At 42.2% G+C, this 23,840-nt stretch overlaps 1 protein-coding gene and 1 pseudogene across 1 annotated transcript; one reads left to right on the top strand and one right to left on the bottom strand.

Moving 5' to 3' along the window:
• Positions 1–233: 233 nt before the first annotated feature.
• On the top strand, positions 234–23,840 carry Ube2n (ubiquitin conjugating enzyme E2 N). Its single transcript, XM_090328387.1, has 4 exons — positions 234–470; positions 21,544–21,790; positions 21,984–22,124; positions 23,113–23,840. The coding sequence occupies exons 1-4, from the start codon at positions 441–443 to the stop codon at positions 23,151–23,153; spliced, it is 459 nt and encodes a 152-aa protein (XP_090184513.1). The 5' UTR covers positions 234–440; the 3' UTR covers positions 23,154–23,840.
• LOC150067348 (cysteine-rich transmembrane module-containing protein 1 pseudogene) lies at positions 13,640–17,548 on the bottom strand (annotated as a pseudogene).

Below are 23,840 nucleotides of genomic sequence, written 5' to 3'. Positions count from 1 at the left end.
TGTGACGTCACGCAACCACGGGGGCGGGGCCGCACATAATAAGAGACCAACGGGCGCGGGCGGACTAGTCTTACCTTGGCGCGCACGCTCGGCTACGAGCGCCGGAGCGTGCTCCACCCGGCGCCGCCTCCCTTCCCCCTTCCCCCTCCCCCACCCCGCCCCCACCAAGTCCCTGCCCCATCGCGGCGCGTCACTTCCGCTAATCCTCGGCTGGGGCGGGGGCGGGGAGCGCGGGGGAGGGGGCCAGGTCTGAGGGAAACCCATCCGAACCCGCGCGCAAAGCAGGGACTACATTTCCCAAGGGGCCTCGGCGGCGGCGGCAGCAGCAGCGGCGGCGGGTGCGGCAACGTCCCCCGGAAGTGGAGCTCGGGACTTCCACTCGTGCGTGAGGCGAGCGGTGCCGGAGACGAGAGCTGAGGCCGAACTCGGGATTTGACAAGATGGCCGGGCTGCCCCGCAGGATCATTAAGGTAACCGTTCAAACTGGCCTCGGGTCCCTCACCCTACTCCTCCTTTGCCGGCGGGGCGGCGCGGGGACGGGGAGGACGAGGCGCGCGCGGCCCTCAGTGGGTTTCCTCAGATCCGCGGCCCGCCACGGGAGGCCTCCCGAGGCAGCGCGGAGAGGGGGTTGTGGCGGTGGTGTCGAGGGACGTCGGGCGCTGGGGAGGGGGCGCTGGGGAAGACTTCCGGCCGCGGCAGGGCAGCCAGGCGGCGGGGCGGCGGGGCTTCCCGGCGACCGCGCCGCTCGTAGGGGAAGGTCGGGCCCGCGCGGGGCGGAGGGTGGGGCGGCGGGGCTGCGGGAGCTCGGCCGTCGCGCGCGGGCCTCCTTCCGCGGTCTCTCAGACCACCCCCGGGGCGGGGGCCGCGGGCGCGCGGGAATCTCGGCTGGCAGGGACACTGGGCCCGAGGGTTGGGTCCGAGCGCCGCGCCTCGGCCCCGGAACGTTCCTCTGGTCCGCGGGCCGGAACGTGGGGGTGCGGCAGCCCCGAGTACAGAATGAATGAATCGTCCAAGTGAGGCCGGGCGGCGCCCGCGCGCCCCGGGAGGCGGCTCCTGGAGAGCTGCGAGTCCGGCGGCCGGCGTGGGCACATGCTCGCCCTGGCTGCTGGGGGCTTGTCGCCCCGCCATCTCCTCGCCTCAATATTCCAGCTCGTCGAGTCCGCGAAGTGGTTTTTACTCCGCTTAACAGACTCTTTCAGAGCTGCCTCCGTTCCGAGGAAATAATTCGGAGGTCGGTCACAGTTGAGGGTGGAGTGGGGGCTGTGAAACCTTTTCCTTGTCTATTTATACATGGAAAGTACGTCTGGAACCATGAAAAACTCAGTATCTTGACTTTGAATCCTCAGACACGATAGGTTTCCTGCAAATCATGCGAACAGAAACATTTTGGGGACCAATTTTTTTTTAAACGAATATTTTAATATTTACAGTCAATGCCTTTTAAAGGAGTTGAATTAGACTCTGCTGGACATAACCTGGTCGAACACATATTAGTCTTCTTCGTTCCTTCAAAGTTTTGAGGGAAAAGTATATTGAATAGAAGACTTGAGGCTTTAGGGGACGATATATTTGTATAGGGCTTTATACAGTCACAGATGTATCTGAAATGGGACTGTCACTGGCAGAAAGGTGCTTGATTAGCCAAATAAGACCTTCTGTAAGGTCGACGGTCTTAGAAATGAGGGAAGAACAGATTGTCAGTGAACACTGGAATTTTAACAATGGGAACCTTTATTGTAGTCTTAACAATGTGAACCTTTATTGTATTATGAATTAGTCTCATTCTCAAAAAATGTTAATTGGTATGTATTGGAAGGTCATAGTGTGATGTTATAATACAGTCACATAGTACCAGCGATCATGTTTTATCCATGTCTTTTTTGAAAAATAAAAGTTCTACACTACTGTGCAGTGTTTGCTTAGATTATGCACAAATTACATAGTCAATTTACACTGAAGGAAATTGTCTAAAATAGAATTACATAGTACAAATTGACACTGAAAACAGTTTTCTAGAGTGGAAGGTTAATCATTTCACATATATGCTAACTCTGAAGATATTCTGCAATGTGGAAAAATAATTTTTGCCCATCCTTGTTTATCAGGTTTACAGAAATCATTTAAAATACTAAGTTGACATTGTATAATTCAGTTCACTTGGCACACAATTTTTACACTAAGCATTAATATTTTACTGTTTAGAACGATTCTCCTGTGATACATAATTTTGATTTTTCAGTGTTTTTCTGTATGTATTAGGGCATCTCTAATGAATGTGCCTTGATTTTTTTTTTTTGCCAGTCCTGGGCTTGGGCTCAGGGCCTGAGCACTGTCCCTGGACTTTTCTCAAGGCTAGGGCTCTACCACTTGAGCCACAGCACCACTTCTGGCTTTTTGCTTAGTATGTGGTACCGAGGAATCGAACCCGGGTCTTCGGGCATGCTAGGCAAGCACTCTACCACTAGGCCAAACTCCCGGCCCTTTGATTTTTTTTTTTTAATCAGATATTAGGTAGCTTTAGTTTAGTATCCCATAGCTTTAAAGAACATTTTTTTTCTAATCCTTGGCTTAAAAGAGTGGTTTTTTTGTTTTTGTTTTTTTTGCCAGTCCTGGGCTTGGGCTCAAGGCTTGAGCACTGTCCTTGGACTTTCTCAAGGCTAGCACTCTACCACTTGAGCCTCAGCACCACTTCCAGCTTTTTGCTATGTGTGTGGTACTGAGGAATCGAACCCGGGTCTTCGTGCATGCTAGGCAAGCACTCTACCACTAGGTCAGATTCCCGGCCAAGAGTGTCTTTTTTTTTTTGAGTGCAGATGCTTGTATCATATAGGCTGTTTTATAATCACAGAAGATCTTTTTTTTTCTTCCAATGGTACTTATGGCCCTATACACACTAGGCAAACACTTTCTTACTATAAGCTTCATCCCTAGCAGAGACTAATGTTTTGTTTTTGTGCAGGTTCTAGGTCTTGAACTCAGTGCTTGGGCACTGTCTTCAGCTTTTTGTGTTCAAGATTAGTGCCCTACTATTTGAGCCCCACTTTTGGCTTTTTGATGATTTATTGGAGATGAAAGTCGCAGTAGAGTTCCTGCAAGCGCTGGCTTTAAGCCGTTGTTCTCAGATCTCAGCCTCCTGAGTAGCTAAGACTACAGGCATGAGCCCTGCACCTGTTCATCCAGTTGCATTCTTGCTTAGATTCTGATGTTCAGAACAGTAGCATTCTTTAAGCTCTGCTTTCAAAATATATTCTAAATCAGGTACATTCTCCCACTTTCTTGAGACCCCTGTTTAGTTTTTATCATAAGTTGCCTGGCCTACTATTTTAGCTTGATACTAAGGAGCAGCTCATGTTGTTTAAAAAATACAGATCATTTTACTCTCCTGATAGAAACTTTAGACATTTTCCATTATGTTTAAATTTTTAACGTTTTTCTCATGTAGCAGATCAACCCCCCACACATTAGAAAATGGAGTTTTGTAAAATTACCAAGTACTTTCTAAGTATCCATACTAGAGGACATCGACATGAAAAGTATTATGCATTTGCAAAATTTGGGAAATTTTCCCCCACATGTGATGTGATTTTGCTTGAACTCAGGGCCTGAGCACTGTCTCTTTGCTATTTTACTCAAGGCTAGTGTTCTATCCCTTGAGCCACAGCTGCACTTCTGGCTTTATGGACTTCTGGTTTTCTGGCTTTTTTTTTTTTATTTCCAGTCCTGGGCTTGAGCTCAGGGCCTTGAGCACTTGGACTTTGTCAAGGTTAGAGCTCTACCAGTTGAGCCTGAGCATCACTTCTGGCTTTTTTTCCTATGTATGTGGTACTGAGGAATTGAACCTCAGTCTTCATGCATGCTAGGCAAGCACTCTACCACTAGGCCAAACTCCTGGCCCCTAGCTTCTTGGTGGTTAATTGGAGATAAGGTTTCCTTTTCCCCCCTCCCCCCATTCATGCCTGGACTGGCTTTAAATTGTGATCCTCAGATTTCAGCCTACTGAGTAGCTAGGATTAGGTGCTTGTCTTAACAGCAGTTGCAGAAATTTCTGTAACAGAACATTATTGTTATTTTGATCAATTGTGGGGCTTTAACTCTGGGTCTGGGTGCTCTCCCTGAGCTCTTTAGCTCAATGCTAACACACGACCCTTTGAGCCACAGAGGCACTACCAGTTTTCTAGTGGTTAATTGGGGATAAGAGTCTCAGGGACTTTTGTTCCCAGGCTGGCTGGCCTTAACTGTGATCCTCAAATGTCAGCCTCCTGAGAAGTTACAGGGGTGAGCCACGTGTGCCTAGCGAGAGCATTATTTTTATACTTTCTCCTCTGGTAAGGAATTTATGGGCAAAAGTAGTTTGTTCATTGACTAGGATTTCTGACTTGTAATTCAGTCCATCCATCAATAACCCCCAACCCTACACAATATCCTGTAGGATTTCTTTACCTGAACAGATTTAAGAAGAAAATGATAGTTAAAATGAATACTGGATGCATATGCACCATAGAAATAGGTGCCAGAAACAACAGCACTGGCTTTGGACATTGCAATTATAGTTATCACAATTCTAATATTGCTGATTAATTTATACTGTTACTTTGCAAAACAAATCTGAAAGAAATGCTACATATAGCTATAATGTTAAATGAAGAGATAATTTTCATGTATGTAAAAAGTTGAAATTTTCTTGCAGTATAGTATATAAGCATGGTCATAAAAACAAATTAGGAGATCTGGTAATAGGGAATCAGACAATTTCAGCTAAAACTTTTATTTTGTTTTTGGCTGGTCCTGGGGCTTGAACTCATGGCCAGAAAACTGTCCTTGAGCTTTCTCAAGGCTAAAGCTCTAGCACTTGAACACAGTCTCCAGGCCCCCAGCTGAAATTTTTAACTTAAAAATTCAAGTGATGTGGTGCTGGGAGTGTGGCCTAGTGGTAGAGTGCTTGCCTAGGATGCATGAAGACCCAGGTTGGATTCCTCAGTATCATGTACACAGAAAAAGCCAGAAATGGTGCTGTGGCTCACATGCTCAAGCCCCAGGACTGGCAAACAGACAAAATTCAGGTGATGCTTTTTTTTTTTGCCAGTCCTGGGCTTGAACTCAGGGCCTGACCACTGTCCTTGGACTTTCTCAAGGCTGGAACTCTACCACTTGAGCCATAGTACCACTTCTGACTTTTTTTCTATGTATGTAGTACCGAGTAATCGAACCCGGGTCTTCATGCATGGTAGGCAAGCACTCTACCACTAGGCCAAACTCCCGGTCCCAGGTGATGCTTTTAAAGAAATGATTCTTGCCAGGGAAAGTGGCTCATGCCTGTAATCCTAGCCACTTAGGAGGCTGATGTCTGAGGATCGTGGTTCAAAGCCAGCTGAAGAACTTGAGACTCTTATCTCCAATTAATCTCTAAGAAATGGGAAGTGGGGCTGTGGCTCTAGGGTAGGGTGGTAGCCTTGGTCTGAAGAGCTCAGGGACAGTGCCCAGGCCAAGAGTTCAAGCCCAATGACCTCCCCACCCCATATATATAAAGTGTTATTAAGCTAGGATCTAGTGGCTTATACCTATAATCCTAGGTACTTCAGAAGCTGAGACTACAAACTCTCGAGTTCAGAGCCAGCCCTGACAGAAAAATCCTTAATATTTCATCCCCAATTAACTAGCAGAATGCTGGGCTGGAAGTTTAGCTCAAGTAGTAGAGTGCCATCTGTGACTAAGCAAGTTGAATGACAACTTGAACTCTGGGCCTGCACACTGTCCTTGAGCTTCTTGTACTCAAGCCTAGTGCTCTAGCACTTGAGCCACAGCACCACTTCCTACCTGAATATAGTTTATTGGAGATAAGAGTCTCTTGGACTTTCCTGTCCTGGAAATTACTCAGATCTCAGCTTCCTGAGTAACTAGGATTTTAGGTATGAGCCACTGGTTCCAACCCGATGTGTATTTTTTTTTTGACAGTCCTGGGGCTTGAACTCCTCAGGATCTGAGCACTGTCCTTGTGCTTTTTCCTCAAGGCTAGTGCTATACCACTTGAGCAACAGCAACACTTCCGGCTTTTCTATGTATGTGGTACTGAGGAATTGAAACAAGGTCTTTGTGCATGCTAGGCAAACACTACCACTAGGCCAACCAGCCCCCCCCCCCCCCTTTTTTTAATGCTGGTTCCTGAGTGCTATCCCTGAGCTTTGTATTTAAGGCTAGCACTCTTCCCACTTGAACCATAGCTCAGCTTCAGACTTTTCGGTTGATAATTAGAGATGAGTCTCTTGGACTTTTTTTTTTTTTGGTCAGTCCTGAGGCTTGAACTCTGGTCCTGAGAACTATCCTTGGCCTTTCCTTAAGGTTATCAATCTACCATGTGAGCCACAGCACCACTTCCACCTTTTTCTATGTATGTGGTGGTAAGGAAATGAGTGCATGCCTAGGCAAGCACTCTACCACTAGGCCAAACTCCTTGCCCTGATTTCTTGGAGTTTCTTATGTCACTTGGTACCATATCTTATAGATTTGTTATCCTGCACAGAGGGGTTCGATTTGTAGAGCTCTGATTTGTATAGCTGTGGTTTTTGTTGTTGGGCTTGAACTGTAGGCCTGGGCACTATTCCTGAGCCTTTCTGTGCTCAAGGCTAGCTCTCTGCCACTTGAGCCACAGTACCACTTGTTTTTTGAGTGGTTAATTGGAGATAAGAGTCTCACTGGAACTTTCCTGCCTAGGCTGGCTTTGAATTGCAATCCTTAGATCTCAGCTTCCTAAGTAGCTAGGATTACTGGTGTGAGCCACAGGTGCCTGGAAACTGCACATAGAATGCACCAGAACATATACGACCTTAGATTATAACTAGTACTGTTTTTTGACTGTGTGTCTGTGTCTGTGTGTCCTTGTGTGTGTCTGTCATGGGGCTTGAACTCTTGGGCCCGGGCTCTGTCCCTGAGCTCTTCAGCTCAAGGCTACCACCCTACCCCTGAGCTTCAGCCCTACTTCCCATGTTCTAGTGAGTTACTGGAGATAAGAGTCTTCCTGCCTGAGCTGGCTTTGAACTGCAGTTCTCAGATCTTAGCCTCCTGAGTAGCTAGGATTACAAGTGTGAGTTGCCGTACTGGCTGACTTTTTTGTTGTTGCTGTTTATGAGGTAATGAAGAATTGAACCCAGGCCTCATGCATGCTAGGCAAGCACTATGCCACTAAGCCACAATCCCAGTCCGTAATGCATGTCTTTTTTTGTTTATTCAGCCCTGAGTCTTGAACTCTGCTATCCCTTAGCTTTTTTGTGCTCAAGGCTAGTACTCTATCACTTGAACCACAGCACCATGTATGGCTTTTTTTTTTTTCTTTTCTTTCTTTCCTTCTTTTTTTTTTTAGTAAGTTTTCTTCCTGGGCTGACTTCGAACCACAATCACTTCAAAGCTAGGATTACAGATGGGAGTCACCGGTGTGTGGCTGTGTTGTAATTACATATATAATTAAAATAAACATATACATATATATACACACATATTTACACACACACACACACACACATATATATATATATATGTGTACATATACACACACAAGTGCTCTGCCACTTGAATCATACCCCATAACTTCTGGCTTTTAGTAGTTAATTGGAGCTAAGAGTCTCATGGACTTCCCTAACCAGGCTGGCTTTGAACCAAAATTCTCAGATTTCAGCCTTGAGTAGCTAGGATTACAAGTGTGAGCCATCAGTTCTTAGCTTACTTTTTTATTTAGCCAATTCTGGGGCTTGAACTCAGGGCCTGAGCACTGTCTTTGGGCTTCCTCAAGGCTAGATAGAGCTCTAGCACTGAGCCACAGGACCACTTGCAGCTTTTTCTATGTATGTGGTGCTGAGGAATTGAACTCTGGGCTTTCATGCATGCTAGGCAAGCACTCTACCACTAGGCTAAACTCCTGGCCCTATTTTTTGTTTGTTTGTGCTGGTAATGAGGCTTGAACTCAGTGTCTGCTTTTTGTTGTTGTTGTTTTTGCCAGTCCTGGGGCATGAACTTAGGGCCTGAGCACTATCTTTGGGCTTTTTCCTCAACTCTGGTCTTCGTGCATGCTAGGCAAGCATTCTACCACTAGGCCAAACTCTTGGCCCAGTGTCTGGTATTTTTGCTTGGCTTTTTAGGCTGGTGCTCTACCACTTGAGCCACACTTTTGTTTCTAGCTTTTTGCTGGTTGATTAGAGCTAAGAGCCTCTCAAATTTATCTACTCTGGCTGGCTTTGAACTGTAATCTTCAGGTCTCAGTCTCCTAAATAGCTAGTGCTGAGGCTCTTTATACTAATGTATTTCTCTTAAGGTGAAGTGCTTTTGGTTCCCTGAATTTGAGGAAGTTTGTGTTTCTCTGAGAAGGGACCTAGACGTAGAATTCTTTTATTTCCTGCTGCTTTTTTTCTTTGTGTTTTTTTCTTCTTCTTTCCTCTTCCCTCCCGTCCTTCTATTGGAATGGAATATTACTATATAGACCTCCTTGACCTCAAACTTACTATCTTCCTACCTCAGCCTTCTGAATGCAGATCTGTTTTCCTACCTCAGTCTCCTCAGTTCTGACAGGATCCACAGGTATGTGCTACCTGCTCACTATTCTGCTGTATATTTTTACTGCATCCAGTGTATCATTGGATCAGAAGTCATCATAATATTATATGTAAATGAGATTTTAAAAGATTAAGCCTAAAAAGAGGTTAAAATTATCTTGGACTCACATATTAAATTGAATTTTGTGCTTTCAACGCATTTATATCTGACTTAATTTGTTTGAAAAAAGAAAAAGTTACTTTTCAAAGTACGGCCTTTTACACTTATAAATAAAACTTGCTTTGGCTTTGGAAAGTCATTTTCTTTTCCACAGTTAGAGACTCAGTGATTTACAACTATAAAACTTGATATTTCAGCCAGGTGTGGTGGCTCATGCCTGTAATCCTAGGTACTCAGGAGACTGAGAGCTGAGGATCTCAGCTCAATTGGTAATGTGCTAACTTGAGCACAGAGAAACTCAGGGACAGAGCCTAAGCCCTCAGTTCAAGCCCCAGGACCAGCACAACCAAACAACAAACTTGACATCTCCCCTTCCCTCCCCTCCCATGTGTGTCTGGGTTGTGGGTCTGGAACTCTGGGCCTGGGTTCTGTCCCTGAACTGTTCAGCTTAAGGCAAGCACTCTACTACTTGAGCCACAGTGCCAGTTCCAATTTTCTGGTGGTTAATTGTTGGTAAGAGTCTCATGGACTTTTCTGCCTGGGCTGGCTATGAACCTCAATCCTCTGATCTCGGCCTCCTGAGTTAGGTTTACAGGCTGGAGCCACTGGTGCCCGGCTTATTTTTTACTATAAGAGAGCTATTCCCATTCAAGTAAAAGACAGTGTCCTCGATGTTTTTGTTCTGTTTCAGATAAAGGATTAAATAAACTAAAAGTACTGCTTGGGGTGGCTGCTACTAACTGGTTAGAATAGAAATGCTGGCCCAAACTTTGCCTGTTTCTTATAAAATCTCCTGGTTTTGTTGGCAGGCCTATACTGATGTATTGATGAGAGTGATGGGAACCATTAAGATACTAATGTTGTGTATTAGAATTATTTGGGAGTATTTGTAAATTTGCCTGTTGTATTGATGAGAGTGATGGGAACCATTAAGATATTAATGTTGTGTGTTAGAATTATTTGGGAGTGTTTGTAAATTTGCCAGTTGTAGTTCCAATCTGCTTTATTTTAATATTGCCAGATGATGTTAGTGTATATCTTGCAGAAACACTGGTCTTGTGAGTGCTTGGCTTCAGTGAAAGTATGGGTAGAAATCATACAGTCAGGGCCGGGAGTTTGGCCCTAGTAGTAGAGTGCTTGCCTACCATGCATGAAGACCTGGGTTTGATTCCTCGGTACCCCACATACATAGCAAAAAGCTGGAAGTGGTGCTGAGGCTCAAGTGGTAGAGTGCTAGCCTTGAGAAAGTCCAAGGATAGTGCTCAAGCCCTGAGCCCAAGCCCAAGACTGGCAAAAAAAAAAGAAAGAAATCATACAGTCAGTGCTGCCTTAAATATAGTATACAAAAGCTTTGGTGGTAATACTGAGGCAGTAAAAGGCTTGGTGGAACCTAAGAATTAGTTTAAGGGAAAGATTTTTAGAGGATGGCATTGGAGCTGAATTTTGAAAGTAGAAAAGTCATGTGTCTTTCTAGACATTTAGACACACCAAACTCTAGGGAGATATTTGAGCCGTAGTAAAACTTTTAACATGTGGTAGGAACACCTACCTAGCAAGCTCAAGGTCTTGAGTTCAGCCCCCAGCAATCCCCCCCAAAAAAGAAACCCAAAACAAAACAAATACAAACCTGTAACAAGAATCAACACTTCTGTACCATAGATAATTTAAAATTGTTTTTGATAAAAAATTTCACTGTATAACCCAAGCTGCTCTGGAACATGCAGTGATCCTCTCAGCCTCCCCAGTGCTAGGCTTTACAAGTGTGTACTACCACACTTAGCTTTACCTTCAGATTTTAATTAGAAATCTTTCCTCCATAAATGTGCTTTGTAGGCTAGGAATGTGGCTTAATGGTAGAGTGTTTGTCTAGCATTCATGGAGCCCTAGGTTCAATTCCTCAGTACCACATAAACAGAAAAAGCCAGTAGTAGTTCTGTGGCTCAAGTTGTAAAAAAAAAGTACTTCATAAATACATATTTGTTACTATGCCAGATAAAGTCATATAAGTGAGTGTGTGCGCGTGCGTGCGGGCGCACACACACACACACACACACACACACACACACACACACACACAGAGGCATGTTTGTTGGTCCTGGGGCTGGGCTCAAGGCCACGGCCCTACCCTTAGAGCCACAGGGCCACTTCCTGTTTTCTAGTGCTTAATTAGAGATAAGAGTCTCACAGTCTTTAGTTCCTTGGCTGTCTTTGAACTCGATCCTCAGATCTCAGCCTCCTGAGTAGCTAGGATTACAGCTGTGTGCCACCTTGCCCAGCTAGAAAAGTTTTTTTTACCCTTTATTTTCTTTTGGTATTAGAATTTCTAGTTCATAGGTAAAATGCCACAATCACTGAATATCAAAGGGAAAGGAAAGCTCAAATGTTTTAACTATTTTGTTTATTCATTTGTATTTTTTGCTCAACTTGGTACATATGTTTGCTAAGCTTGCTTGCTTGCTGTACTTGAGTCATAGTTTTAGATCTTTTTGTTTTCATTTAGGGGTTATTTAGTAGTTTTAAATATAATTCATAAAGTTGTATAATCATAAGATCCTTTTAGCACTTCCCAGAGAAACCCTCTGGACCCATTGGAGTCACTTTCCATCCTTTTTTTTTTTTTTGCCTGTCCTGTGGCTTGAACCTCAGGGTCTGAACACTATACTTGGGCTTTCTCAAGGCTAGAGCTCTACTACTTGAGCCACAGTACTACTTCCAGCCTTTTCTATGTATGTGGTACCAAGGAATCAAACCCAGTTCTTCCTACATGCTAGATAAGCACTCTACTACTAGGCCATGCTCCCAGCCCCATCGCTTTCCATCTTTACTCATCAGCTTTTGGCAACTACCTATTGACTTTTTGTCCATACATGTCAATTTGCGCAGTTCATGTAAGTGAATACATGCTATAATATTTCTCTGCTTCCTCTCTTCCTTCCCTTCCCTCTTTTTCTCTCCTCCCCTCCCTTTCCTGTACTGGGGCTTGAACTCAGGCCTAGTGTTCTTGTTAGGCTTTTTTTTTTTGCCAGTCCTGGGCTTGAGCTCAGGGCCTGAGCACTGTCCTTGGACTTTCTCAAGGCTAGAGCTCTACCACTTGAGCCTCAGCACCACTTCTGGCTTTTTTCTATGTATGTGGTACCGAGGAATCGAACCTGGGTCTTCATGCATGCTAGGCAAGCACTTTAACCACTAGGCCAAACTCCTGGCCCCTTGTTAGGCTTTTTTTACTTAGGACTACTGCTCTACCACTTGAACTTGGACCACATCTCTATTTCTGGTTGTTGCTGATAATTGGAGATTAAAGTCCCTTTATGTTCCAGCTGGCTTTGAGCTGTAATCTTCAGATCTAAGGAGTTAGCTAGGATTACAGGTGTGAGTCCTTTAGTGTCTGGTTTCAAGATTCTTTGGTATAGTGGCATGTATTACACATCATTCTCTTGGAATTTTTTTTGGTCAGTACTGAGGTTTTGAACTCAGGTTTGGCACTCCACTGGCTGTTTGCTTGGCTTGTGCTCTGATACTTAAATCAGCCTTCAACCCTTAGAACTTTTAGATTTTTTTTTTGTGGCTTATAAATGTGCGTGCGTGTGTGTGTGTGTGTGTGTGTGTGTGTGTGTGTATGTGTGTATGTATGTATGTATGTGTGTGTGTGTGTGTGTGTATGTTTGTACTGAGATTTGAACTCAGAGTCTGGGCACTGTCTCTTAGTTTTTGCACTCAAGCATTCCTGATCCTTCATTGTGTGACTTTGGTACACAGTGGAACAAGCAGCCATAAGTCATACTTCATTAGCTTTTAATGTATTCATTTTCTCCTCCTAGTCCCTGGACTTTAATCTCCCTTCCCCTTCTCTCTTTTTGTCAGGTGTGGCCTTTCTGTGCCAGGCTGAGTACTGTCCCTTAATTTTTTTTTCTTTTCTGTTAAGACTGGCATTCTACCACTTGAGCTATAGCTGTACTTCCACCTGGCTTTTTGCTGGTTAATTGGAGATGACAATCTCTTGGATGTATTTGTCTGAGCTGGCTTTGGTCTTAATTCTCTTAGCCTCCTGAGTAGCTAGTATTAAAGATGTGAGCCACTAGCATCTAGTCTTGCTACTCTATTCTTTTCCCCCTTCAGTATTATCAAATTGTCTCAACATAATGCCTAACTAGTGTAGTTTCTTCCCCCAAATCCAAATAACTCTTTTAACAAAATTAAGATCTCTTTCTTGCCCTCAAGTTGCACATAACTTTTTAAAAAATAAGGTATGTGTTTTATACACACACATACACACACACACGGAGAGAGAGAATAAGGTATGTATTTTATACACACACATATGGAGAGAGAGAAACAGGGAGACAGAAATATTTACTTGTTTTGGTGGGGACAGTACCAAGAGTTTCAATTCAGAGCTTTGAATTTGTGAGCCATTCCTCCAAGCCCATTTTGCTTTCATATTTTGAATAGGGTCTTGTTTTCTGCCCTGGCCAGTCTGGAACACAATCTTTCTATTTATGTTTTCCATGTAGCTGGGATGACAGGAGCATGTCATTGTATCCAGATCCTCTAGTTAGAAATTAGAACTCTTCTTTTCTTTTTGAAGTTTTGACAAATTTATTGAAACATACAGGGTGTAAGCAGAGAAATTCAATGGTATGTTACATCTTGCTACTATATTGAATATATAATTTAAAAATTATAAATATTTAATAACTAAGCCTTTGGTCAAAAAATAAAGTCACTTAGCATATTTGTTAAAGACCATTAAGAAATGCATTTTGAACATTAGAAAGATCAAGTCACTGAATTAAATTGCAGCAACCCATACGAATCTAAAATCCCATAGTATTGAAAGTGAAGGGGTCTGCACAGGCTAGTCACTTATTACAGCAATGAAAAGAGATGGGGCAGGCATACTATTGTAGGTGGCTGCAAAGCTAGCAGAGCAAGGGGGCCTTGCTTAGGTGAGCATGTCCCAGAGACAGTAGCAACAGAGAGCAGTCCAGCAGGCTGTTGAGGCAGGTGAATGGGCCCAGATTATCTCTTCTTTGGTCTTCTACCACATATATTGTGGTCTTAGGAGACTCCTGAGGTGTTCCCTGCCAACCATACTGTGGATATCCTTGATAAGGGTAACCTTGAGGAGGTGGAGGTGGATATGGGCCTGCCATTGGTCCCATGGATGGCTGTGGATAAGGTGGGTATGGAGCTGTGGGGCCTGGGCCTGGATATGGTGAAGTTTCTCTGGGTTTGTCAGGGATCTGCAAAGTACACCTTGAGTGGCACCCACTAAGACTGGGCTGGTAATGCTTGTTCTTCCTCAACTTTTTCTTTTCACTTCTTCTCTCTCTCTCTCTCTCTCTCTCTCTCTCTCTCTCTCTCTCTCTCTCTCTCTCTCTCTCTCTGTCTCTCTCTCTCTCTGTCTCTCTCTCTCTCTCTCTCTGTCTCTCTCTCTCTGTCTCTCTCTCTCTGTCTCTCTCTCTCTCTCTTTCTCTCTCTCTCTCTGTCTCTCTCTCTCTCTCTCTCTCTCTCTCTCTCTCTCTCCTTCCTCCCCCCCCCCTTTCTTTCTTCATGGGCATTGTCCCTCAGCTCTTCAGCCACTTTCAGAAATTAGAACTGTTCTATCTTAGCTCCAGAAAACTGGAGCTGCTGCTTAAAATGGTAGAGTCTTGAACAAAAATACTTAGTCTTGAACAAAAATGCTTAGGGACAGTGTCCAGGCCCTGAGCCCAAGTCCCAGAACCGAAAAAGAAAAAAAAGCCAGAGTAAGACAAACCTGGTTGCAGTGGCATACTGCCTATTGTGAGGTAGAGGCAAATTAAGTTCTATGCCAGTTTGGGCAAAGTTAGCATAAGTTTTTAAAAATAAACTAAGAAAGGGTTTGGGGGATAACTCATGTGTTAGAGTACTTATGTGGCTTATGCAAGGCTCAGGTTCATTCTTCAGCATGGGGAGGATGGGGGAAGCCAATTCTCAACCTTGTAGTAACAAGGTTGAGAATTGTCCTACAGTGAACATGTCACTGCATACATGATGTTCTGTGTACTCCACTGTGTATTCACTGTGGTTGCTGATGCAAAGTACAGGGTCCTACCAGTAGAACCCTTCCATCACTGCCCTACTGGTGACTAGTATTCTCTCTGTATTCTTTCATAGCTTAGATTTTGATGTATGGATATTGACTGAACTTTGATCACATACTTTATTTCAAGGCAGGAAATAAAACTTCAGCTTCTGTTAAGGGAAATGGAAATCCATAACAGAATGTGAATGTGAGAATATGTGCTTTGTGCACATGTATATGTGTCTAAGGGTATGTGCTAATTCTCAAACCAAGGGTGTTTGAGCCTTGAGGTAGCCAAAAAGAAACAATGAATGGCCACTGTACCAAAATCTTCATTTTGCTTATAGTATTTACTACCTAGGCGTCCTTTTGTGTGTCCATAGGTAAGTTTTTTTTTTTTTTTTTTGCAAGTTCCCATTTCTCTAACTCCTAACAGTGTATGAAGGAAGAAAAAAAAGAATATGAACAAATGGGAGAATTTTTACTACAGTATAAATCCACTGGGGTGTGTGTGTGTGTGTGTGTGTGTGTGTGTGTGTGTGTGCTTTTTTTTTGTGGCTAACTTATTTCTTGTGATTTTAGTGTTTGCTACACAGAAATATATTTTAAAAATTTTTCTACTTTTCATTCAGGAAAATAGTTAACCAAAGTTAACTATTCTGTCTTAGACTTTAAAGTATTGCAGGTTTTTTTTTTTTTGCCAGTCCTGGAGTAGGGCCTGAGCTGTGCCCTTAGGCTTTCTCAAGGCTAGAGTTCTACCACTTGAGCCACAGCACCACTTCTGGCTTTTAGACCTGGGTCTTTGTGCATGCTAGGCAAGCATTCGACCACTAGGCGAAATTCCCAGTCCAAAGTTTTTTTTTTTGAAAGCCATTTGATGGCTGTCTTAGTAGTACTGTGGTACAAAGTACTTTCATTGAAATGTTGTTCTGAGATAGCAGCATTGATCAAATCATTCCTGATTCACAAAGTTTCTGAAAAAAGAAAGTGATCTATTATTGAAATCACTAAATATTTTTATTTTCTTTCTTTTTTTTTTTTTTTTTTGCGAGTCTTGGGCTTGGGCTCAGGGCTTGAGCACTGTCCTTGGATTTTCTCAAGGCTAGCACTCTACTACTTGAGCCTCAGCACCACTCCTGCTTTTTGCTATGTATGTGGTACTGAGGAATCGAACCCAGGTCTTCATGCATGCTAGGCAAGCACTCTACCACTAGGCCAAACTCCCGGCCCAATATTTTTATTTTCAATGCTAATTTTATTTAATTTTGTTGATTGTGGGGCTTGAACTCAGGGCTTGGGTGCTGTCCCTGAGCTTTTTTGCGGAAGGCTAGTGCGTTACCACTTTGAGCCACAGTGCCATTTCAGGTTTTCTGATGGCTAATTGGGGATAAGAGCCTCATGGACTTTCCTGCCCAGGCTGTTTTTGAACCATGATCCTCAGCTCTCAGCCTCCTGAGTAGCTAGGATTACAGGTGTGAGCTACTGGTACCCCACTTGTGTCACTGTTTTCTTGTTTTGGTTATATTGTAACTGATTATTTTTAGTTCCCCATTTATCAAATGAGTATGAGCATTGAATAAATAGAACATTTGAATCAGTATTTGTTGGGGCTTTGAACTTTTTTGTGTGTGTGTTCACGTCCTGAAGCTTGAACTCAAAGCTTGGGCACTGTCTCCGAGTTTTAAAGGACTCATGCTAGATACCATTTAGCCACAGTGACTTTCTGCTTTTTGTTGGTAAATTGGAGATAAGTCTCATGGACTTAACTACTTGGGCTGCTTTTAGACTGCAGTGCTCAGATCCTCAGCCTTCTGAGTAGTTAGTATTATAGGTGAGAGTCACTTGTGGCTTTCTTCAACTTATGTTATTTGCATTATCCTTTCATTGCATGCAAGTGTACATGGGGGGGCACAGACTACAAATACTGTTCTTGTGTTGGCAGATGAGATTAGTTGGGGAAAAATAATCAAGATGATATGCAAGGAAATCAAAGTATTCGTCCTTTACAGTTACTGTTTTTGCCCAAGGACGTTTTGTTAGTAGGATTTTCTTGTTTTTGTTGTCAGTGGGTTAATCGTTATTTTTGGTATGTGTGTGTGTGTATGTGTATATGCTGTATGCCAGTATTAGGATTGTCCTTAGTTTTTTTTCATAATGGTTGAAATTCTACCCCAGCCTCATGTCTGACCTTTTCCTGTTATTGAAGCTAAGAGTCTTTAAAGACTTTCTTGTCCTGGTTGGCTTTGAACCATGATCCTTTTATCTCCTCTTGAGTACTTAGGACTACAGGCATGAACCACCAAATGTCTGGCCTCATTGGGTTAATTTGTTTTTGAGATAGAAGTAACTGGTTAACAGGAAGAATAACAAGTATGTGTGGGTACTTAGTGCATTTGTGTGTTTATTCATGGAACCAAGTAAGCATTTTACATTCACTGTTTGCTAATGGGGCTCTTTGTCTTTATAATTTAGGGTTTGGCAAGTAAACCAGTGATTTTTTTTTTTTTGGTGGGTCATGGGGCTTGAAACTGGGCTTGGCCTGGGCCCTGTCCCTGAGCCCTTCAGCTCAAGGCTACCACCCTATTCTTGAGCCAAGGCCAATTTCCTGTTTTCTAGAGATTAATTGGAGATAAGAGGCTTAGGTCTTTTTGTGCTTTGAACCTTGTTCCTCAGATCTCATCCTCCTGAGTAGCTAGGATTACAGGTGTGAGCCACTCCGCTCCTCGCCTGGCTGAAACCAGTGATTTTTGTGTTACTTACTATAGTAAGTAGAGTGTTGGTAACAAACAGAAACTGGAAGTACATGGTGATGTGTTCTAAGTGGTAGAGCACTAGCCTTGAGCAAAAGAGCTCAAGAACAGTGCCCAGACTCTTGAGTTCAAGCCTCATGAACTATTAGTCTGGAAATGAAAGTCATTGGGGTGTGCGTGTGTGTATGTGTGCATGTATATTAAACATAAGACCAGATTAGGACAGGCCTTTTTTTCATGAACATGTTAGGTGAGTGTGCTAAGCTTTGTTTTGGTTTTGTAGTGGTGATCATCTGGTGTAATTTGAAAAAAGAAAATTGGAGTGAAATAAAGGTAACTGGGAAAATTGTAGTGAAAATGAGGGTAACTGGGAAAAAGTTTGAAGAAGTGTATGTCCACTAGGGGGTAGTGTACACTGTAAAAATTGAGGTGGCTCCTTCAACCCTTATTTCCTTAGGTAGTTGTTTCATTTAGATTAAAATTTGGTTTTGTTCTTTTTGTTTCTTTGGGGGGCCATACTGGGGTTTAACTAAAGGCTGGTGTTCTAGCACTGGAGCTATGCCTTCATGCTCTGTCTTGTCTTTTGCAGATGGAATCTCTTGTCCTTTTCTGCTAGTTACTTGAATCATAATTCTTCAGTCTCAGCCACTTAAATAGCTAGGATTACAGTCCTGAGCCACTAATAACTGGCAGCTTTATCTTTTCTTGACACAAATTAACTACCACTTCCTAATACTGTTTATTGTCTCAAAATTCATTATACACAATTTAGTTACTCCCTTGCAAAATGCATTAAGATCATATTGTATCTGATCCCTGGTGGCTCATACCTGTCTGTAATCCTAGCTACTCAGGAATCTGAGATCTGAGGATCACAGTTCAAAGTCAGCCCGGGCTCAAAAGCCAGTGAGACTCTTATCTCCAGCGAATCACCAGAAAACAGGAAGTGGCACTGTGGCTCAGTGGTAAAGTGCTAGCCATGAGCTGAAGAGCCCAGGGACAGAATGCAAGCCCTACAACAACAAAAGACTGTGTTGTACTTTAAGGTCATTAATAAGTAATGTAAGTTACTTAAACACACAAATTCTGGGCTATTGCTACAATTACTCTAATATCAGACTATAAGTAGATGGGCACTAAAATGGCTAATGGAACGGACCAGTCGTGTATTATTCGTATATAGGCTAGACACAGAAGGATTACTCACGCCTAGGTGGGACTACATACTAGATGATACTTTAATATTGTGCACAGGGTACACATTGTATAAAACTTAGGAATTGTTTATTTCTAGAATTTTGCACTTAAGCATTTTTTTTCCTGCTTGAGCTCAGTGTCTGAACACTGTCCTTGGACTTTCTCAAAGCTAAAGCTCTATTACTTGAACCACAGCATGCACCACTTCTGTCTTTTTCTATGTATGTGGCACTGAGGAATCGAACCCGGATGTTTGTGCATGCTAGGCAAGCACTCTACCACTAGGACAAATGCATGGCCCCTTTAATAATTTTTGAGTGAGATTGACTAAGATTAATTGGAACTTTGGAAAGAAACTGCAAAAGGAAACTGCTGTAATTTTGTATGGGAAGTTTTGGCTAAACAAGTTTGCTCAAAGAAAAAAATCTGAAACAGGAATTTGAGCCTTTTCTTGATTAAAATTAAATTGTACTTTACTGTCTTTCTGCCAAAGAATGGTATTAAATTGAAAATATTTCTTATCTAGTCATGTTGATAGGAGCAAGAAGGATTTAGTTTCCTAGCTAGTGCTTTCTGTATCTCTCCTTTGGTCAGTCCTAGAGCTTGAACTCAGGGCCTGAGCACTGTCCTTGGGCTTTCTCAAGGCTAGTGCTCTACCGTGTGAGCTCACAGCATTATGTATGTGGTATCAAGGAATCGAACCCAAGTCTTCAATAAATGCTAGGCAGATACTCTACCACTAGCCACACTCCCAGCCCCCCGTTCCTCTATTTTAGGAAAAAAGTTGACATCGACTTTTATGGGTAAGGGTCTTAGATATTGTTTTCTGAGATTTGTTCCATTTGGTTTGGATTCTATTCTTTATTCTTTACTCCTTCTATGATTGATGCTGTGGGTTTTGGGAAATCAATGTATAGTCAGATAGTTACATGTTCTTTATGTAAAATCCATTGGAAACTGAGAATATGTAAAAACTTTCGAGGCCTGGGGATGTGGCTCAAGTGGTAGTGCACCACCTATAAACAAGTTGAAAAACTGAGGCCCCAAGTTAAAGTCCTGGTACCAGAAAACTAAAACAAAATGAAATACCAATTTCAAAATGTTAGAAGCTTATTCTGAAAAGCGTTCCAGTTAAATATTATAATTGATCTGGTCACATAATTTGCTTTCTTCTGTACCAATCTGAACTGGAGCAATTTGGAACTATTTTTGAGATTTGATTTTGGAATCTCTTCTGTAGCTTTTTTTCCCCTCTCTTGGGTCTGGGAACTGTCCCTGAGCTCTTCACATCCAGGCTAGCTCTCTACCTAACACTTTGAGCCACAGTGCTATTTCTGGTGTTCTGGTGGCTTATTGGAGATAAGAGTCTCACAGACTTTTGTGTCCCGGCTGGCTTAAACTGTGATCCTCAGATCTCAGCTTCCTGAGTAGCTAGGATTACAGGTATGAGCCATGGTTGCTTGGCTTCTTCTGTAGTTTTTTTTTTTTTTTTTGTCATTTGTGGGGCTTGACTAGGCCTGGGTGCTGTCCCTCACCTCTTCCGCTCAAGGCTACCACCCTACCCCTTAAGCCCCACAGCCCTACTTCCGGTTTTCTAGTGGTTAATTGGAGATAAGAGTCTCATGGATTTTAGTACCTGGACTGGCTTTGAGCCTCAATTCAAATTCAGCCTCCTGAGTAGCTAGAGTTACAGGTGTGAGCCACTGCATCTGGCCTTTTGTAGCGTTTTATAGTGACTTAGGAGTGTGTGTGTGTGTGTCGGTGTATCCGTGTGTATCCTGGGGCTTGAACTCAGAGCCTGGACATTGTTCTTGAGCTTTTGTGCTTAAAGTTAGCATTCTGCCACTTGAATCACTACAGCTCCACAGATTCCACCAACTATAGTCGAAAATATTAGGTGGAATGGGGAGCTTGTATGTGCTGAACATACTAAAATGATCTTGTCATTCCCTAAACACAGTATACCTATTTACATAACATTTTCATTGTGTTAGATATTATAAGCAGTCTGCAGATTATTATATAAAGTATACAAGAAGATGTATATAGGTTATATATAAATACTATATGTCATCTTTTTTTTCTTGATATTGGGGATTGAATGCAGGAATGAGTGCATGCTCGGTAAGCACTGCCACTGAGCACTTGGCTATACCCCGAGCCCTGCTATTCCATCAATCCTTGAGTATCCAAGGATTTTAGTATTCTCTGTACCAAAGAGTATTGGAGAATCCTAGACCCAATGCCAAATAAAAAACTTTCAGAAAAGGAGATTACAGGGGCTTTAAAACTATTTACTTTTTGTAAATGGTTTGGTTTGGGTTGAGTTTAAAGGAGGCTCCATTTTCTATTGTGGTAATCCTATTTTCATTCTTTTAAGTATAAAATAAGTTTCATTAACCTTATTATTTTATTTGTAGAAACATCTAACTAGAAAATATGACAAACCGTTGGTATTCTCTTGTAGTTGGAATTTGGCTGATCGTGATTACTTTTTGGTTTTTTGGGGGGTGCTGGTACTGGGGCTGTCATAAGGTTTTTTTTGCTCAAGGCTGGTCTGCTTAAGCCACAGCTCCACTTCTGGCTTTGCATTGGTTAATTGGAGTCTTACAGCCAGCCACAGGCTGGCTTTGAACCACCGTCTTCCTGAGTATAGGATTGCAGGTATGTCTAGCACCTGGCTTTGAAGGGTCTTTTCTATGAATTATGCATGTTAGGAGCAAAATAAAAATGATCAGTGTAATGGAAAAGTGTCTCTTATTGTCTACTGCCAAGAGATGAGCTTCTAGCGTTAATTTTGGTATCTACTGAAACAACATTTGTTTCACAAATGTGTTTGTGTTTCTCTTGTAGGAAACCCAGCGTTTGCTGGCAGAACCAGTTCCTGGCATTAAAGCAGAACCAGATGAGAGCAACGCCCGTTATTTTCATGTGGTTATTGCTGGCCCTCAGGATTCCCCCTTTGAGGGAGGGACTTTTAAACTTGAACTATTCCTTCCAGAAGAATACCCAATGGCAGCACCTAAAGTACGTTTCATGACCAAAATTTATCATCCTAATGTAGACAAGTTGGGAAGAATATGCTTAGATATTTTAAAAGGTAAGTATAATCTTTGTCCATTATATGATGTTAAAGATTTATCCTTTCTGTCTTAAGCAGTCTATATTTAAAATATAAACATAATATTGTATAAAACCCCAAAGGTCTGTGGGAGGGAAATAGCAGTTCTAGGCCTGTTTTTTGTTTTTTTTTTTTTCATACTTTTATCATATTGGGCCTGTTGCCTTCATAGATAAGTGGTCCCCAGCACTGCAGATCCGCACAGTACTGCTATCGATCCAGGCTTTGTTAAGTGCTCCTAATCCAGATGATCCATTAGCAAATGATGTAGCGGAGCAGTGGAAGACCAACGAAGCCCAAGCCATAGAAACAGGTATTTAACATTTATTCTTCCCATTTCTTTTACTTTTAAAAAACCATCTTTACTACCGTTCTTGGCAAAAAAACCAAAAATTAATGTTAATGCGGCTTATTGTAGGCAAATTATCCCCTCTCCCCAACACACACATATACACATGAAATTGAATTGTGGATCTTGCAAAATGGCAAGGTTGTATATGTGGTAGGCAGATACTCCATCACTGACCTACAATCCCAATCTCATTTTTACAAAATGTTTCTTAAAAAACATTCAAGTTCCATCCTGGGGCTGATGGCTCATGCCTGAAATCCTAGCTATTCAGGAGACTGAGGTCTGACAATAGTGACTCAAAGCCAGCACGGGCAGAAAAGTCTGTGACACTTAAGTACCCAGAAAAGACTGGAAGTGGTGCTGTGGCTCAAGTGCTGGTGTGCTAACCTTGAACACAAAATGGCTAGGGCCACTGACTAGGCCTTGAGTTCAAGCCTGAGGATCAGCCCCCCCCCCAAAAAAAGATTTTCAAGAACCATCTTCTTGCCTGCTTATAAGACTCCCCAAGTTTAAAGGTAGCCATAGTTGAGAGGTTCTTGGATTCTGGATTTAACAACTGTCTCTCACTATCAAACAATATGTAAAGATACTGCAAAGCTGTTTTTGCAATCTGTTTGGTTAAAGCATGCAACAATTTATGATTAGAGAATGGAATCAATAGGCTGCTTTTGCCAGTTACATCAAAATTAGTGAGGAGCCTTATACATATTGAAATGAAGGCTTATAGCTTGTTCTAATGTTGAACTTTATAAAACTGAATTTCATTTTAATGTTTTGGTAATTAGGCATATAGAAAAATTTTCAGACCTGATTCAGTATATAGGACAAGACTTGAAATTTAAGAAATTATAGCATGACATTTCTGTAATTGTGTTTGCTGTTTGTAGAATTTAAAAAGTAACTCATTGAACTAGAGTAAAATTAATTACATGTTTGTTCTTGTCTACAGCTAGAGCATGGACTAGGCTATATGCCATGAATAATATTTAAGTCGATCCGATCATCAAATGTGCATCACTTCTCCTGTTCTGCCAAGACTTCTTCCTTTTTTGTTTGCATTTAATGGACACAGTCTTAGAAACATTACAGAATAAAAGCCAGACATCTTCAGTACTTTGGTGATTAAATGCACATGCACATTAGCAAACTTATGTCTTGTCCTGATTCACTGTTGTAAAGCATGAGCAGAGGCTAGAAGTATCATCTGGATTGTTGTGAAAAGTATAAAAGCAGTGGCTCTCTGCTTTTATTCATTTCCCCCATCATGGTTTAAGTATAAAGCACTGTGAAAGAAGATAGTTGTCGGGGTTAGCTGCAGGGGTTTGGGTGTTTTTCTTTTTTTTTTTTTTAAGGGGGAAAGTAGTTTTATTTTAATTTTATGAGATCCATCCCCCTCCGCCCTCTTTTATGGGAATCTAATTGTATTGGTTAAAAGCAGCTAACCAGTTGTTTAGAGTACACTCTAGCCAAGTCTAACTTTAGACACCATAGATGGACAAGCTCGATTGTTTGAACCAACATGGGAATATTAAACATTACAGCCCTCACTAATATCATTGTGACTTTACTGTCAAGTGTAGATTTTCTCCCTTCAAAAAAGCTTGTGACCATTTTGTATGGCTTGTCTGGAAACTTCTGTAAATCTTATGTTTTAGTAAAATATTTTTTGTTATTCTA

This window comes from Megascapheus bottae, chromosome 2 (genome assembly GCF_031878675.1).
Source record: "Megascapheus bottae isolate mThoBot1 chromosome 2, mThoBot2.hap1, whole genome shotgun sequence".
In the NCBI taxonomy this organism is placed as follows: Eukaryota; Metazoa; Chordata; class Mammalia; order Rodentia; family Geomyidae; genus Megascapheus; species Megascapheus bottae.
This window is presented reverse-complemented; position numbering and strand designations above follow the sequence as displayed.

Bases quoted from the DNA above. Each gene is read 5' to 3' on its own strand.
- Ube2n (XM_090328387.1), top strand. From the start codon at position 441: ATGGCCGGGCTGCCCCGCAGGATCATTAAG. The intron at 471-21,543 runs GTAACCGTTCAA...TTTCTCTTGTAG, and splicing joins TGCCCCGCAGGATCATTAAG to GAAACCCAGCGTTTGCTGGC. The intron at 21,791-21,983 runs GTAAGTATAATC...TTGCCTTCATAG, and splicing joins ATGCTTAGATATTTTAAAAG to ATAAGTGGTCCCCAGCACTG.